Genomic DNA, 18740 nt, shown 5'->3' with positions numbered 1-18740 from the left:
ATATTTATTTCTTATTGTTTTCTACAATCAACATATTAAGACAAAATGCATAGTACCATTAAACTTCTATAAACCATGAAAAGCACAAAAGGAGCAACTGCACCTATATAACATATCATAGCACAATATGCATGTGAAAGATTTCAAAACACATTTTAATTGCTGTACAGTAAGATTAGTATTTTCTACAGAGAATGGATAGTTTTACAGTGTTTTTTGCAAACATTAGCAGTTCTGTTTTTCAGTCAGCTCCAAGAAGTAATGATCTGCCAATGGGGCAATCAAATTCTGCCTATTTTCGGAGACAAAAATCTCCTCTTGACTTCATGGTTTGTTGACAAGAGCTCAGTGTTCTGCAAGACACAACTCAAACCTACTTTTGATATGAAAATATGAATTTGTGGTTGCATAAGAATGTAAGACATTATACAGGAGGATGAATGCTCCTTTTCATAAATTGTATTGCACCTCACAAAACCGTACTAAGTACAGGATCAGAATGCCATACAGTATGATTCTGATCATGGCTTTAGGATACTTTCACTTTTCAAAGTAAAACCAGCAATGCTTCATTTTCTCACCGAACGGCTATTCAGAAATGGACGACTTTATGTAAACTTTCGTTGCAAGTCAACAACAAAATAAATGTCCCTGCAAAATCGGACTAGTGATCACCGAGCTCAAGAGCCTTAATTGGACGGTTAGTTCCGAAAGATTGCTTCCCTTTGACTTGCTCAGTAAATTGGAAGATGTAATGTAGCAGAAAATACAATCCTGCTATTCTGTCATGTGCTTAAATGTCTCTAAAATAATCTCTAATTTGTATTTATATACAGTTTGTAACTTAAGAACCCTGCAGTTTTTACTGAGAGGGTCACATCCTCTGTCTGCCATCAGCTCAGGAAGCGCTATTGAAACTTATAGTTTAGCTCCCTGACCACAGAGCAAGTATTTCTCCGTGTTGGTACTGTTGATTCATAGTCCCATATGGAAGTGTGAATCTAGCTTCACATGCTGGGTTAGCTGGGTGTCTGGATCCACATAAGTCTGTTATAAGGGCTCCCTCCCTTTTTACCTCCCACACTTTATACCTCAACATATCTGAAAAGTGTCATTGTTCAAATGTGTATAAGCTTCAAACACACCTTGTGCTACTTAAAGGGATTCTGTTCAGAAGCAATTTAGTTTGCATATCAAAGACAAATTTCACTTATCCTGAAGTTCAACATATTTAACAAAAACATGTCAGCAACATTTAAAAAATATTCCTTTCAGCCAGTTGCACATTATAGAATCATAGAATCATAGAATCATTTGGATTGGAAGGGACCTTAAAGATCACCTCGTTCCAACCCCTCTGCCATGGGCAGGAACACCTTTCACTAGACCAGGTTGCTCAGAGCTTCATCCAACATGGCCTTGAACACTTCCAGGCATGGGGCATCCACAACTTCTCCAGGAAACCCATTTCACTGGCTCACCACTGTCACAGTAAAGTATTATTATTGTGAACTGCATTGAATTGAATATAAATGCAGATTATAAATAAGTGTTTACTCTTCAATTTAAATATTTTACTGTTTTTTAAATAAAGATGTTTTTGCCCTGTTTAGAAATTGATTAGTATAGTGTAATTAATATTTTTAAGACTGTTTCATTTGCTACTCTCCTTTCTGTGACAGTCGGACAGTGAGAAAATGGCCAGAGAGATGAGGTGGAAGTAATAGGGTACAGCAATCGGAAGTCATTGGATGAGGATTGTCTGATTAGAGAGATCAACAGAGATTAAACTTCAGTTTTCTGAGGAAGGATCTTCTCCTTTCATTTTCTGCAGTTACATGGTGCAAAGAAAGCAAAGATTACAATTTTCCCACTCAATCACATACCATGAGTTATTTTTAACTTACCATACAAATGGCACCTCTCATTTTTAGTCTTGATGGTCAACTTTTCAGATAACGGAAACTAGTATAGCTACTGATTAGTGCAGCAAATATATTTCCTGATGGTCTACACAAAAAAAAATATGGTAATTTTCCCATGATTTCAGTGTGGGTAAAATTTTAGAACCTCAGTTTGACAAGAGAGAATAACAAACAAAATAAGGGAAGGAAGGACAGTGATAGATAAGGGGATGATCACAGGCCACACATTCTTATATATGTCTTGTTTCTCATTTTTTGTTTGTTTGGTTTCTATTTTTATTAGTCTGTTGTTTATACTTTCTAAAATAGTGTTCCTAAATATACAGACACTACTTCCTTCAAACTTTACCAGGAAGCCTGACAGGAGGTTCATGAGAGGAGCAAAGAAGACATGCAAAGTTGCCTTATTTTAACATTGCTTATCATTTAGTTCCTTCCTTAATTTCAGATGACAGTGTGTTTCTGCAATTCATACAACTCCAAATCTGAGTTTTGTGCTGGAGTCTTAACTTCTGAGATGCTTTTCATTTTGACAGCAGTTGGAAGTGCACAGCATGGACTGGATCCTTGGAGATTGTTTCTGGTTATTTTCTAGTTTGTTTTGTCAGAAGGATGCATCTTTATTCAGGAAAGATTATTCAAAAACATTTTACTGAAGTAAGTACCTTAGTTGATTTATATGAGTACACTTTAAAAAGATTTGTCTGCAATTCATGTGTATTCGAGCCAAGAGCTCCTGGACATATGGGAAAGTAAGAACCTATTGGACAGTCCTTTGGCTTCAGCACCATGACAAGTGCTCAGCTCTACCAGGACACATCATGTGAACCAAATAAGCAAGACCATTGACCAGCAACTCTTCCTGACACTTGCCAGTTAAAAGTAATCTTACATTTGGACTACAGATCATCTCCATCTATTAAGTCCTACCTCACAAAGTTCATTTCTGAGAATACCTAGTCAGATTCTTAAAATGGTCATCACATGTGCCTTTAGCAGCCTAGTGAAATCCTCTTCTGACTGCAGGGCAACTCAGATAACAGTGCAATTCCTTACCAGGAGTTTTACCTTATAACAGAATTAATTATTTCTTCAACGTTACTAAATGTATGACAAGGGATAACTTTCAGTGCCCAATTTTCACTAAACCTGGACATTCAAGGTCCAGACTTAGCAGTGTAATTTATAACTTGTCCACAAATTCAAATATCATAACAGTTGGAGAAATTCAGCCCTAAACAAGTTTTTGACTCATTTCAGAAATTTGAAATATATTCTTAAACTCTGTATGTTCTTAAAACTGGCAATGGGAGTACAACAAAACAAGGATGCAAGGAAGTAGGATGTAACCAGGATCAGCCAGTCAGCATTTGACTTCCATGTAGCAACACATAGGTTGCATATAATCAGGATTAGGTTTAATGCCCAAGGGAGTCTTACACAAGAATTTAAAATAAGAGATTGGTATTTCTGCTGATTCTCTAAACCTGATCTAATTTAACTGAGACAGAAGGATCCCAATTTCTGAAAAATCCAGGCAATTTCTATCTTTGCATAAGAAATATGATCACAATATTGATTATGTGTTCCACTTACTGATCTTCTCTGCAGTATTATTTCACTCAGCTATAAGCATCATTAGAGAGCTAAAATACACTTGCTGAACAGGATCAACATAGACAAGCTGAATTTAACAAAGATTTGTTAAGTAATTCCATCTCCCATCAAACCAATACATATTTTGATATATTATGTATTATTTCACTAAAAAAACCCACAAAACCAAAAACCAAAGGCTCCACAGATTTTGCCTAAACTCCTAAAAATATTTATTATTTTCCCTAAGAGTTTCTATAAAAGCTTATCTAATTAAAAAAAAAAGTAATAAAATGAAAAATTCTTTGAATTCTTTGTATAATTCTCTAGAATATGCTTTCAAATATCAGTGTGTTCCTCCAGGAACAAACTAAATTTTAGAGCAGCATTGAATTTCATCAGTGAAAATATCTATTGTATGGTTCGTATGAGAACTGTTAGCAATTGAATTTAAATACTTATTTTTAACCATAAAAGTTTTTCTGGAATCCAGACCAAAAGAGTGAATACTGTAAACTGAATTTCTTACCTCTGATGGATGTCCAGCTCTTACAAAAGTACAGAGGGGATCAAAAGCTCCTGTTCCACAAGCCAGAAGATGTGTTCTGTTATATCGGTGAAGGACACGGATGTAATTTGCACATTCATCCTAGATTACATAAAAAATAAACATAGGAAAATATTAGCTTTTTACTTTTACTTTTTTTAATATCTTATGTGTTCTTAGATGATGTTCTCATATTGAATCTTTCTATTCTGTTTCACTTCACACTAGTAACTCTGGGCCACCAGTTTCACAGATGGAAATTTTTACAGGAAAAAAGCAAGTTTAGAACGCTGATTTATCATAATTTACTTTAGATGCTTAACCAGTTAGGAGTTACAAAGTTATAAAACACACTTTTGTTCTTCTTTAATCTCAGAGATATTCTGCAAATCTAAATATTTGTTTTAGTAAGTATTATTAGATATACTAAATATTAGAGTCAGAGCATAAGATGTGAATAGTAAGCAAATGGTTTCTCTCTCAAGTTAAATAAACTTTATCTCAGGAAAAATAACATTTTTTTCTTACTTTTTTTTATAAGGTCACTGCACCATTAAGTTCTTGCATAATTAATTGCTAATCAATATTTTTTTATATTGTATGGCATCATACTTTATCTGTTCCCACTGTTAAACTCTCCTTTGAAGAAGAAATATTCGTTTCCCACAGGGCAGTACTCTGGGACTCATTAGTGTATTTGCTGCTTCATAAATATTACAATTAAAACATTTTCAAACATTCCTTTGAGATGTGGGGTCATTATTTTTCCTGTACTAAACTAGAAACAGAGACAGTGAGATAAAAGTATCCATTGATTTTGGGACTCCTGGGACTTGGTTTTACAGAGTTTTACAGAGTTTTACATTTTGCAATGGTTTCTATGTTTGAAGCAAAATCCTGCTCATTTCCATTCATTGCTCAACATTTCTGCAACTCACACCCTGGGTTTTAAGACAGTCACATGAAGTTTAAGATTATTATAATGAAATTAATCTTAGATAACTTTAGGTGCTCTAGAGTTTAGACATGTAATTTATGCTATTCTCCTAGGCCTTTTCAATGTAGATGGCCAAACATCTCCAAAAGGCAATTAATGCAATCCTAAAATCAATGCATAAAACAGAGTAGAAGAATTTCCTTTTTGAAAATTTGCTGTTCTTCACTGATGACTATTTTAGTTTTCAGACTGCTGTATTTGTATCAGAACAATCCTGGGTCTTATTAACCATCTGCAAGAACAGAGAACATGAGTCTGCAGTGGGCTCCTGGGCAGAATTCAACACTTGCAAATTCACATTAGGTTCAAAACTAAGAAACCATCTTCCTTCTTTCTTCAAATGGTTATGTCATTCAGTTCAAGTCTTCCAAGTCCTCCAGCAAATAAATAAGGAAAAAAATCTCATTTGCTACATGATTCTCCTTAACATTCACTGTGAAGATATATGCTAATTGAATGAAGTAGGTAACTTACACAGGCAGGTAACCTATTGTGTAATTAAATACTATGTATATATAAATCAACCTTGCAATACCTTATTTTTGGACTTTCTTGATTTGTAACTAATTTGTTCCTTTTTTAAAAGTGAATAAATAAATAAATACATTCAGACAAACAGAGGAGAATGGGTTGAAATCAGTAGGATGTGATCCTCTATACACGGATCAGCACTCAACAACAGAGCACGTGCATTTCACAATATTTACTGACTGCTGGTAGCAAAATGATATTCCATAGGAATTTTATGAAGCCTTGTAATTTTTAAATGATGCTTTACTGGGCACTGATGCTGTACCTCATTCTCCCTCTCCTCCAAGTATGACCTTTTTGACTTATTCCCTCTGTTTGCTCTCAGTGGTGGTCTGTTCTTTACTCTATGATTTCCTTTTTTATCCACATATGCCTGCACTTCTTCGTCATTGTGCCAAAATCACTGTATTGATTTAGGATTTTTTTTTTTAAATGGCCAAAACCTACACATTTTTTCTCTTGTGTGCATTTGTAGAAATGCTGGAAAAATTCTGCAGAAATAAACAGGATGAGGAAGATACCAAATATAGAAAAAAAGTCATTCCAAATGTCTAGACTTGATAATTTATAAACACATGACAAAAGGTGCTGTTCTGGCAAGTGTCAGGCAGCTAGGCATTGCTGCTGACCCTACTAATAATACACTGTCCACACAGCAAGGAAGAGATGCATCATCCAAAGGAACATTAAAATAAGACTTCTTTCTACTATATTAATTAAGTGCTGGGGTTGTCTTCAGGATGCTCCATATTAATAGATCTGTGGAATTTTATTAATCTGAAACTTCTCCATGTGGAGGAGTTAATAATCTCTACAGAATTGGATTTCTTTGTCTGAATGATTTCCAATTCTGATAAAGTGATTGAAAGAATGGAAAACTCTTACACCACAGGCTAACAGGTGTGATTCTTGGCACATTGGATGACAACTTAAGGATTTTTTTCCTTGGCTTCACACAAATCAAAAAAGTATGGCCAGGTTTTAAGATTATGCACATGTTGTTAAGATAAGGCTTTTTTAACTGTCCTATTAAGTCCATTAAAAGCTCTGAAAGTGTGTTTATTACTACAATACTTGAAGTTTTAGTGCTACAACATGAACTGATAACTTTTAAAGGTTGTAAAACTTGTAAAACTGGCCTGTTGTGTTGTATAGAAAGAGGCAGCAGAGTATGCATGAAGTATTTTAATGCTGAGAAGCTGATTACAATATTATCAGTTCTACGTAATATTAATTTTGCCTTGAGTAACAGATCTTTTACAGAGGAAAATCAAAAGAGAAACAGAATGGAAATAAGAAAAAAAATGAAATAATACTGATGAGTAATATTTTTATGAGAGCTTACAGTGTAAAAATTAACATTCAGAACTTAGAACTGGCAAAGAGTTGATGTAAAGATATTATGCTATTAAGTCAATATTGGTTTATGGTTACAACAAAATGAAGGTGAGAAGAAAATGAGTAGGAAAGTTTTTGATTCAAATTTAGATTCCTTTCAGGCTGAGCAATCTATCTTACTGAATACTGAGCAGGCTGATGGAAAATTACCAAGGTTTCCCTGATATTAATTAGCCTTACTCATTCATATAGTTCATACAGAATTAGGTCTTATGGGAGGATTAGAATATCGTTTGGAATTACAACATTTCCAGCTTTTAAAATTTTAACATATTTTTCTTAACAATTCCACTTCTGGAATCTTTTAATTCTTCTAAAGATCTGGGTTTTCTATAAAAGTAATAGTTATACCAAACTTTCACAGTGCAGAGAGATGTGGGAAATATAAGAAGTTCTTTAAATGACCACTTTCACTGCAGTGCAAATTTGAAGACTTATAGTAACAAACTGAATTACAAAACTTTGGAGTTTTAGAGAAACTCATGACTCTGAGGAGGATAGCTTTGCATTGAAACAACAGTACCTATTTCTGCATTAATTTAACCAAAAGAATACTGTCAAAGTATCAGAAAATATATCCCGTCATGTAGGGGTGAAAGAAAGATGACAGAGTTCTAACTAATTACAACTTATGCTGAGAGGTGGTATTAAATAAAACTGAAATGATCAGGGTTTCAGATTCATTTAATATGACCATAAGGTTTGGGTAATGTAGAAAACCACTCTTTTCAATCAAAATCACCTAAAATTGTCAAGGGTACAAAAGTATCCAATAAAAAATGCAATGAACTTTTAAGAATCTTCAAAAAATATCAGTTCTAAGCCAAGTGAGTATAAGGACTTGGGATTTTATTATTATTATTATTATTATTATTATTATTATTATTATTATTATTATTACTTTCCAATCTTGTCCACTAATTTCCTTAATATGGAAAGTTCTCATGCTTGTATTGTAGCAGAATTCTTTAAAGCTTCCCAATCTTACTGGGAATATACTGTGGTTATCACCAGGGCTGCTGTTTGTTGTGTTTGTGGGAAAAGCTTGTATGTGCCCTTCCATGTCCTACATTCCTGTCGCTGTTGCTGTAAAACTATCATCATTTTCAAATCCTCTGGTACAGTGTGAGCTCTCTCAGCTGTGGGATTTATTAGGTGTTGTACTTGTGGTGTGTTTATGAGGTGCAGATAATGAACTTGGTGCACTGTAAAATTAAAGAGAGCTCCCATCCAGAAGAACTTTCATCCTGTGCTGCCAATGATATCAGCTGCTATATGTCAATGAGCTTTCAGGTCTTTTCCCACGAACTCATTACAGTCAAGGCACCGAATCACAAGAATAGAACAGTTCTGAGGCTCATTAAAACAGAATATTTTTATTAATATGCCATGAAACTTATAAGGCAAAATAAATTAGAGTACATTCTGTAATTACTAATAATTTAACTGCTTTTCTGAAAGCATTCTAGAGCATACGAACTTTAAGCATAAACTGGAATGTGAAAATGGAGAAGGTATCCTACGTGTATGAAAAAAAAAGGAAATAGAAATGGAAAAGGAGAATTATTAAGGTACCTTCTTTGAGAGCTCAAGAAAAAGAATTAGAAGAAAGTTCAGACGATCAAAAGTGTTCATTGTGTGTTTATGAGCTGGTTTGAAGAGCAATTAAACTAATAAATTTAGTGTGTTAAGAGTAGTTAGATGTTTTTAACCTACTACACTTAGAATTATATCTATGCTTTAATCTCTCTGAAGTTAGGGATGCCTGAATCCCTGTTTTGGACTAGCTACTGGTATAATTAAAGTATATTTTATTTGTAATTAATGATACTTACAGCATCTCTTCCTTTAATTATGCATTCTTCTGCCTGCTGAGGTGTACTAGGCCAATGGATCTGAGAGGAAAAAAAAAGAAAATAATTCAATTGGCAGTCTGATCATGTCAATCCAGCTCTTCCACTATTCTACATGTGAAAGATTTGCAGAACAGAAGTATAAAATCATAGAACAACCCCAGTTGGAAGGGACCTCAAAAGATCATCTGGTCCAGCCTCTTGTGGGAAAGGGAGCCTAAATGAGATTCTCTAGCACTCTGTTTTACACATCTTTTAACCCTCCAGTAACAGAAACTCCACCATGTCCCTGGGGTGCTTTGTTTCAGTGATTGAATGTTCTCACAATAAAAAGTTTCTTTATTATCTGTCGGTGTACCTTGTATCCATTGCCCGTTGTCTTCTCCATGAGGATCCTTTTGAAAGGAGAGCCTCTGTCCTCTCTGAGATGTTGTTTAAATACTTAAGTACTAGAATACTCTGAGGAGTTCCCCCTCAACCTCGACTTCCCCACAGAGAAAAGACCTTCAGTCTTTCCTTTGTTGAAACATAACTGTTTTGATTAGGATGGCTCAGGAAACTTAATACCAGTCAACAGAATTTAAAGGAAGTTAATGTATGGAACTTTTAATATAAATTCAGCTTAACTGTCAGTGATTTTCAACATAGAATATTAATTTTGAACTACTGATTTCCTGCTTTAAGTGACACTTAGGAAAGAAAAGGTTTAAAGTGAAGTTAATGAGGGTCAGCAATTAACCCCATTGGGAGTAGCATCAACTCTTCACAGTCGCAGTCACTAGAAGTGACACCAAATTACACAAGTGAGATTTTCTTCAGCTACCTACTATATAACATTTATGTTTCATTCCAGATGCATGATTTGTTTGGTTGAAAACAATATTAAACAATGACTGAGCAGACTGGAATGGTTACTTAATTTCTTAGAACATTAAAAAGTGAAAACAAAAACATGTGCCCATCAATGATATCAGACTTGGCTGAAACCAAGTAAATATTAAAAAATTGATGTCATCATTGAGACATTTTTGTCAATAATCCAAAAATATTTTTCTGTATGGAACACATTTTAAAATTAAGTTATTCTGCTGGACTTTTTTTCTTCCTTTTTTTTTTTTATAATTGAATTGGGGTTTTGAAATAATTTAATCTGAGAAAATCTGGGGATAAATTATAAGAAAAGTAAATTGCAAGACAAGTGGGGATAAATTATGAATCCTAGATGCCTAGGGCTTGAAAATAGAAGGTCAGCTATATGTTATTCTTGCCAGTTTCAACAACCTGTCAGTGTTTAGGTCTCACATCACCTAAATCCTGCAAGGAATCTAAAGTTAATCAGAATACTTGTTTTCAGTCAGATGGTCTTAAAATCATATTTTATGATCAGAAATAACTCTCATCTAGTCTCTGCATTGTTGCTCTGTAGTCTGGGGAGGTACCTGAACTCTGCTGAACTTCCATGAGGACCCTCATCCAATCACCCTGGCCAGGTGATTTCTGGTCCATTCAGTGCAAAACTGAGTCCACAGTCATTTACTTTACTCACTGGTCAGGAACTGAATACACAACAGCTTGTCCTTAACCCAAAAACCTAGAAGTTAGGAGATCTCGAGGATGTCCCAAGCCTAAAAGTGTGAAGTCACAGCTTTCACTTCACAAAAACATGTTCTAACCAGCAAGCTAAAATGGGGGCTTTTGCCCAGGTGTGGCAACTGGGAACAGAGAAACCACAGAGGGAATAAAACACTTGACTCTGTAACCTGATATTAAATACACTGTGTATAGGTGATTATTTTTGTATTTGGAGACTGAATCCCAGTGCTATTGAAAATACTTTGTATGCACATTTTCCACTTAAGACATACTGAATTAAATGCATACACAGAATTAAGATAAAAAAGCCAAAGAAGTAGCCCAGCGCTCTTGATTTGTCTGGAATATTGAAAAGCAGCTGCAGTGCAAACAACGTGAATTGGGTCCTTGGCACAGAGTAATAGAATAAATCATAATTGTAGAATGGTTTGAGGTGGAAGGGAACCTTAAAGACCAACTAGTGTAACCACCTGCTACAGCCAGGGACATCTTCCACTAGATGGTTACTCAAAGCCCCATCCAACCTGACCTTGAACAATTCCAGGGATGGGGCATTCACAACCTCTATGAGCAACCTGTTCAGTGTCTCACCACTCTCATGGTTAAGAATTCCTTCCTTATACAGAATCTAAATCTACACTCAGTTTAAAACATTTGTCTCTTGTCCTGTCACTACAGGCCCTCATTAAGCTCCCTTTACAAATTGAAAGGACAGCATAAGCTCTTCCTAGAGCTTTCTCTTCTTCAGGTTTAAAAACCTCTATTCTTTCAGAGAGATGTTCCAGCCCTCTGACTTTTTGTGGCCCTCCTCTGGACCTGCTCTAGTAGATTCACACCTTTCTTGCACTGGGAAACTCAGAGCTGGACACTCTACTCCAGGTGGGGTCTCAGAAAGAGGAGTAGAGGGGCAGAATCAGAGGTAATGCAGCAGTGTAGGAATTTGTCTTAGATGTTCATATAAAGTTATCTACTTCTAAAGGAACTCCATGTTAGTTGCCTGCAGTACATGGGTCTTAATTATGACTTTAATGAGTCTCCTGAAGAAGCTTTTCTATCCAGAAATTATTTTTTAAGACTCATAACTCTTATGAGTCTTAACATAAATAAACATTAAGATTTTAATCTCTTCCAGAGTATTTTAGAATTGAGACTAAAAAAATGTCTGCATGTCAGGTTTTGCTATCCTATCAATTTTCAAATTGGCATAACATAGGATGTGTTTGCACTGCATGAAAATTCAGATATTAATCAGCTGCAACTGTAGCCTTAACCTGCTCTGCATTACTTTGCCTGATATTTATGTTTTAGAGTTATGACAACTACCAGATTTAATTTTGAATTAATTCTGTGCCAGGATTACAATTTTTGGCAAGCTGTCAATAACTATTTCTGGGAAATCTCCTTGGGTATATAGACTGGAATAGCACCATGCTACCATACATTTCACTGCAAGCTTCACATAACTATTGGACATAATTTTCCAAAATTTTTCACCCCTTCAGGTGAATTAAATTTTTAAACTGCTTGTTTAGTGATGTTTTCTCATCTTGCACCATAGTATTATCATCCTTGAGACCTGGATGATATAATTTTAACACTGTATTTAAAAGACAGGAAAAAGGTACTTTTAAATATATTCCTCATGAGAAAAAAAATGGAATTATATGTTAGTATAGCTATGGGGAAAACTTTAATTGGAGCTGGAATGTTAATTAGCATCTCCAAACAGCTTCTCTATTCAGACATTAGCCTTAAAAAGCAGGATGGCATCTCCAATGAAAACTAATTTAGAGAAATATGTGAGCTTTATAGCACTTCAGGCCAAAATAGACTACTGTGTGATCTGCTCTGAACTCTAGTATGTGACAGAACAATTAAGCAATTCAACCATCCTGTCTCTGATTTAAGTCAATAAATAGTGTTTAATTAACAGATAACTTGTGTTTTGCTAAAGCACAAATTCTGTAAAAATACCTGGTGATGACTGGGTTTATCAACAAATACACAGACACCTTCTCTCTTGGGAGATAATTCCAAGGGATATTCAAATTTACCACTAAATTTTGAGCTTCTTATTTCAGTTTGAGTTTATGCACATTCCTACACAGTATTTAAAGAAGGTATCAGCAACTCCTCCTCTTGCAGACTTGTTCTGTGTTCTGTGTTCAGCCAGCTCTGGAGTGGAAGTAGATATTCACTATAGGCAGGATCTGTGATGAGGGCTCTATAGTTTATTACAGCAGAGACGTAAGTCCTGATCTGGAGCTCTCTCATAGTAGATGAAAACAGCACATTGAAATCTGCCTACACAAGCCCATTTACAAAAGTAAGAAGGTTTCTTTCCAGAGCGAAATCTTCATAAGGCCCTTGAAGCAGAAGCTAGAAAGAAAGACTATATGTAAGGAATTTTTAGGCAAATAGGAAGAGCAGTTTATTTTCATTCCAAGTGACGAAAAGTAGGAACAAAGGTCCCCCTTCTCTATGAGCTGTTAGACCAGTGGTGATGAGCCGCTGGCACTCGTTCAATTTTGCTGTTCAACAAAGATCCTCTCTGGCACCGATTACAATGGATTGAAATGCTTTTAAAAACAAATTTGGCACCAGAGAAAGTTCTCTATCAGTCTGTTAGATCACTACAAGCTTTGGATCAAATCCCAAATATGTGTAAGAGTTGATTCCAAAGGTGGTGTCAAAGAGAATGAGCTCTTAGGGAAAGCAAAGGTTACATGGAGTGTGCCTACAAAGCTTTGGCTTTACACAAGGTTTCAAGTGCTTATATGGCTCTAATTCTCTGTAAACACTGATATTCACATTTCATATTCTCCTTCATTCTTGCTACTGTTAGTGTTAGGGCACTCTTCATATAGAAATCAGGATGTCTATGTAACTGTTTCAAAAACTTATAGTAATATGTGTTAAATACTCTAATTAAGAAAATTATACATCCTTCATCTATTAAATTAAAGGAGAGATACAAAGAGTAAACAAAAAGCAAGTAGTCAAAAGAAACATAATTTGACAATTAGAGAAGTGAGAGCCTGCCCTTGTCCAAGATGACATGGAAGGTCTGTGCCACAGTTGAGAGCTCAACCTGAATGTCTGGATTTCCCCACCAGTGCAAGAATAACAGTGGTAGTATTCTTCCTTGAAAGTTTTTTTCTGTTTTTTAGGTATCTTTTCTTTAGTGAATATGAAAAGTGGTCAGGATAAAATATGCCTAAAATAATTTGGTAGGTATATATGTAAACAGTTACAGTAACAGCTTACATGAAAAAGCTATAACCTATGCTTCAGAGTGCTGCCTTGTATTGGAAACCTAAGGAGAATTGAACCTTAAAAAAACATGTAACCTATTAAATGCAGATTTATAGGATGCATACCTCATATGCATCACAAGTTTTTTTGGAATTGTTGGATTACTTTGGCAGTCAACAGGTCTCATTGCAAAAGCATTTTATGTCCATTCAGCATTTTGTTGTTTTTCTTTGGTATAACTTCTACTATGCTGGTTAGAATTGAATTATTTGGTTGTTTTATAGCAGAAGGCATAAATCTCTAATTGGGAATGGATTTCATTTTGGTTTTTAGAAAGTATACTCATATTCCAAGTTGTGGAGAAAGAGATGGTCAATGAATTAAAAGACATTAATTGTTTTCTAGAACACAGAAGGTGAAGATATATATGAATCTGTCCAAAAACTGCCAACTTTATGAAACATCTCTTTTGCAGCTAGTGACTCATCCTGGCTACCAGAGAGAATAAAACACAGGAACTTGCCTTCACTCATATACTTTCACTGGATTATAACTGCTGTTTTAGATTAATTAAACTAAAGTCTTCAGTCTGAAAGGAAAGGTCAAAGACTAACCAACACACAGTTAAAAATAGATTAATTAAAAACTTTGGTAATAATTCCTCTCAATTCCAGGAGCTTTCCCCAACATACCTCAGTAATTAAGTTTTCCTATAACAGAAATGCCTCATTCCACGCTTCTGCTGATAGTGCTGTAGGAAAATCACGTTTTCCCTAGCTATCCTTGAATGAGATCTGCACTCAGGGAACATTGGGAAAAGAGAAAAAGACCATGACATTTGTATCCAAGGGAGCTAGGTCCCAGTGAGGTCATGTTTCCAAACATACCAGGCCAAGCTTCATTTATTCCGGTTTCTCATCTTTTGCACTTTATAAAATCAGGCAAGAAGAGCTTTCATCAATTTGTCATACTGTCTATACAGGTCTCCAGACAGAGAATATGGTTTCAGAGTAAATAGTTGATATTTCACCGCAAAACAAGAAGAAGGAGAGCAATGAACTTCAAGTGTGTCCAGATGCGACAATATTGGTTGGACAGAAGTGTGAGATGCTCTATCCTGTCATCTTTCCTCACAGATTTACTACCAAATGGGGAAGAAGAGAGGGGGGAAAACCCCCTTATTTTATAAAAACAACTACTTTCTAAAGGTTTTCATATCCCTGAGCTCTAATATCTTGTCACAGAACATTAATAATTTGTATCAAATGGAAAAGGAGTTAACTCATATCTCATTGTCGAGGAACAAAGCTCAGTATGTAACACTGCTCTCTGAGGAGTTAAATTACCATTTTTCTTTAAATGTAGATAAATTCTCAAATGGCCTCCCTGAATACCTTGATATCCTCATATCTAAGACTAATATTCTCAAATGTTTATACAAGAGTAAAGCATATTATATCAATTCACAATAGTGGAACATGCTAGTTATGCTTGGAGATAAGCAAGGTTGCTTGTGGTAGAGTTGGCCAGAGTGTTGGCATGAGATAATGATGTTCAGTTGAAACAAGGGGGCAGAAAGAAAAGAATCATCAGATATCAGTGCAGCATAAACATCAAGAAAAATATTTCTCCAGAGGAGCTTTATTTTAATCACTTTTTTGTGCTTTTGTTAATTTGAAAATAAATGAAAATGTATCAAAACACATTGGGAAAATTTAAATGAGTAGATGAGGAAAACACTGAAATATTTCAAGAGATCCTTTATTCACAGTCAAGATGGTTGAGGCAGGAACAATGCTCCTGCCAGCTTCCTCTGCTACTGTATGTTTCCAATCCTAGCTTCCGAGGGCAGAAGTAAGGAAGCCAAGGCTCACATCAGCTCAGACTCCAGCCTCCCCACTTCAGTTGTCAGTTTGCCAGTCAGTTGTGGTTTCTACGATGTACTGAGCTCTCTGGTAGGATTATGACTTAAACCACCTTTCTCCCACAGACCACTGAGTTGGCTTCAAATGCCACTTTCACTCACTACTTAATAGCACTTCTGGCTCAAACCAATGCAAAATCCAGTTTCTAAAGACTAAAAAATAGCTACATAGTTTATACTGCTGTTGAAAACTTCTTATAGTTTGCATGCTAATTTTTTTCCTGAACATTTTCTCTTCTTTTGTGATAACTTCCTAAAAAATACCAGGGAGATTTTATTCCTTGATAATATAGCAGAGGTACAGAAATCAGGTGCCTATAAATGTGAGACGCTCTAAACATCCATAATCATGCTGAAATTCAGTGAGAAACAGCTATGTGACCCCCAAGTCTCTTCACCTAGAATGAGCCTTATGGGTTATTATTGTGGAAAAAATATTTCTTAAATACAACATGACCTTAAAGCTCGTGCACAAAACATCTACAAAAACTCCATTACCTCATTTCCAGTCATGCAAACTCTGATGTTCTGTGCTACACATTATGACATGAAGTGACTGAAATACATAGCTTTTTACTCCACCTCTCTGTAGTTGTCGCTGATTCGATCCAAACTGAGGGAATACAAGAGGTCTCTTCCTCCCACGAACAGTCTCTCTTGATACTCATCCAGCAGCATTACATGAAGGCCAAGATATCCAAACGGGCTACGAAAGACTGACGTCCTGTTTAAATCCCAGAGCTCTGCAATACAATCAGAGTGTGCGTGATAAATACCAAACAGCTTAGCTTGCATGGCTTCATTCTCATATCCTCCTAGGGAACTGGACAAGAAGTTGTGGGACATTAAAATGCTAATCGCATAATCTTTGAGCAAGAAAGAGACACAAGACACCTGGGAACAATTTTCAAAATGAGCCAGTTCTCCAGGAGGTTTGTGTATGAGTCTTTGCATCATAATCTTTATGCTTATAATATCATGAGATAGGGAGGGATAAAAATCGGTTTTATCCTAGACATTTCCTGAAAAGGAAAAAGTACTGCAAATGGGGAAAAAAAGAATGAATTGACAGGAATTAAAAGCAAATTACTGGAAAATATCTCCTTGTCTTTCTCTCAGGCAAAGTACTGATTTTCACTGTATGCACATTTTTTTCTTGGATTTGTTTTTTGGGAAGGATGATGTTGCTTATTTTAAGTCCAGCACTATCTTCACTCAGATCACTTAAAATATTGCCTCTAAATTCAGTGAGAACAGTATGAAATCTGTGAAATGCAAATTAATAATTTTCCAATACTGATTTTGTCAAGAAATGTGCTGACCTGATATGGGAAGCTGGAGCTTAGCTGTACACGATCCAGGCTAAAGTCAGTTCCACAGAGAAAAGGAAATTCATCCTGGGTAATGTTGCAGAAACTTGTAATCAGGCCTCAGGAAAGAAAGAAAGAGGCAAGCACGGGGATCTTTCTGCACTCTGTGGTGCAGAGCACAGCCTGGCTTACAGCAGGTCAGAGATACTGAAAAACATTTTGCTGTTTGAAAGCCTCAAAAGGAGTCAGGACAGAGAGTGCCCTAGGTCTGCCTCCAAAACAGCAGAGTTGTTTGGCTGAGGGACTGAGGGAAAGGAACTATGTTCTTAATTCTGTACTGTGGCAATCTGTTTTATTTTGAAGAAATCAACCTTGATAAAAAAAAAATTAAATATGCTTATCCTCACAGCTATCCATAAACCTAACTTTTTCAATTGTTTGGATTTGTTTCGAGACCACAGCTGATGTTCTGCAGGAGGACTGGTCCAACATGTGAGAGAAATTCCCCCCACAAATCTACCACTATGACATCCACTTGGGATGACGTATGCCATCCATATATGCTGTGATTTTCAGAAACTGATGGGCATATTTAACCTGAGAATTCAGCTTCATAAGGTAGCCAAGCATTAAACCACCAAAATTCATAATCATGATTAAGAAATTTTTTTATGTTCCCCCAGAAAAAGATGTTTCACACCAGTGTGATTTGAATTTTATATTTGAATTTGAATTTGCCTTGCCCACAAAAAGATTAGCTTGATCAATATGCCTCATGATATACCTTACTTGCATCCAAAACTATGGAAAAGAAATGTAACATTCAATAAGGATATTAATTTAATCCAACAGATTGACACAATTTCTTTTCATTATAAATTATTAAGTATATTATGTGTGTGATGATAAGTGAATTTAATAATTGGATAAATTACTAAATAATTTATGTTTTATACCTCCATTTATTCAGTAAGTTTATTTCAGGTCAACAGAGGCTAAAAGTAACTACTTTCTGAAACCTATTTCCCTAGAGGATAAAATTTACATCAAAGGAGTCAAACTGAAAATTCAGCCTCACAACTGATGTCTTTTCCGAGTGATCTTCAAACAGAATCTATTGAATAGTTGTACCTGTGTGTGATCGGCCTCATTTAACAAGTGGAAAAACCGAGTTACAGAGAGGAACATCATGATGAGCAGAACAAGAGACTTTTTTGTCTAAGCGTTGCATACCGACCAGTGGATAGACACACATTTTTTGACAGTGATACACTCAGCACACAGCTGCACAGCAATGTGGAAATGGAACTTTCAAAGCTTGCTCTCGCCAAGCAAATGAGCAGATTGCTGTTCTGGAAGAACATTGCTTGTTTCTGAACAGATTAGAAATGGAATGAAAGCAGAGCTAGAAATACTCTTTTGGTCCTAAATAAAGCCACTTTTTATTTGAAAGAATATGAAACATTCAATATATTTAATTTTCAAGTCAGTCTTGCAGTGAAAAGAATTGCATTTTAAATTCTAGTTATATACAAGCCACAAAAGGATACTGTGGTAGTTTCCCCTGATTTATTTCCATGTTGCCCCGAAGGCAAATTGTTTGTAAATGAGACAGTATTTCTTTACATAGATCAGAGATATGACTCACGTGTTCTCCATGATTGCACAAGGAACAATGAACAGTCCTCTACTCAATCACATAAATTGGTAACTACTCATATAAGACTCAGTCCTGCAAAGCACACCTGCAAATCTTATTGTCTTAAATGAAAGTTGAGAATATTAAACACCTTTCAAGATCAAACTTGTAA

At 35.5% G+C, this 18740-nt stretch overlaps 1 protein-coding gene across 1 annotated transcript in view; it reads right to left on the bottom strand.

Annotated features, from left to right (window-relative positions):
* SEMA3E (semaphorin 3E) overlaps nucleotides 1-18740 on the bottom strand; it is a 132600-nt gene that overhangs the window by 49406 nt on the left and 64454 nt on the right. The window contains exons 2-4 of the mRNA XM_051795285.1: nucleotides 16202-16362; nucleotides 8830-8889; nucleotides 4051-4170 (exon numbers count right to left, since the gene is read on the bottom strand). Coding sequence (XP_051651245.1) covers nucleotides 4051-4170; nucleotides 8830-8889; nucleotides 16202-16362 — 341 coding nt within the window. The remainder of the gene's footprint in view (nucleotides 1-4050; nucleotides 4171-8829; nucleotides 8890-16201; nucleotides 16363-18740) is intronic.

The sequence above is a fragment of the Manacus candei genome, unplaced genomic scaffold (genome assembly GCF_025592945.1).
Source record: "Manacus candei isolate 608988 ecotype Guabito, Panama unplaced genomic scaffold, ASM2559294v1 h1tg000042l, whole genome shotgun sequence".
Lineage (NCBI taxonomy): Eukaryota > Metazoa > Chordata > Aves > Passeriformes > Pipridae > Manacus > Manacus candei.
The sequence above is the reverse complement of the archived record's forward strand: the minus strand, read 5'-3'. Positions and strand labels throughout refer to the sequence as shown.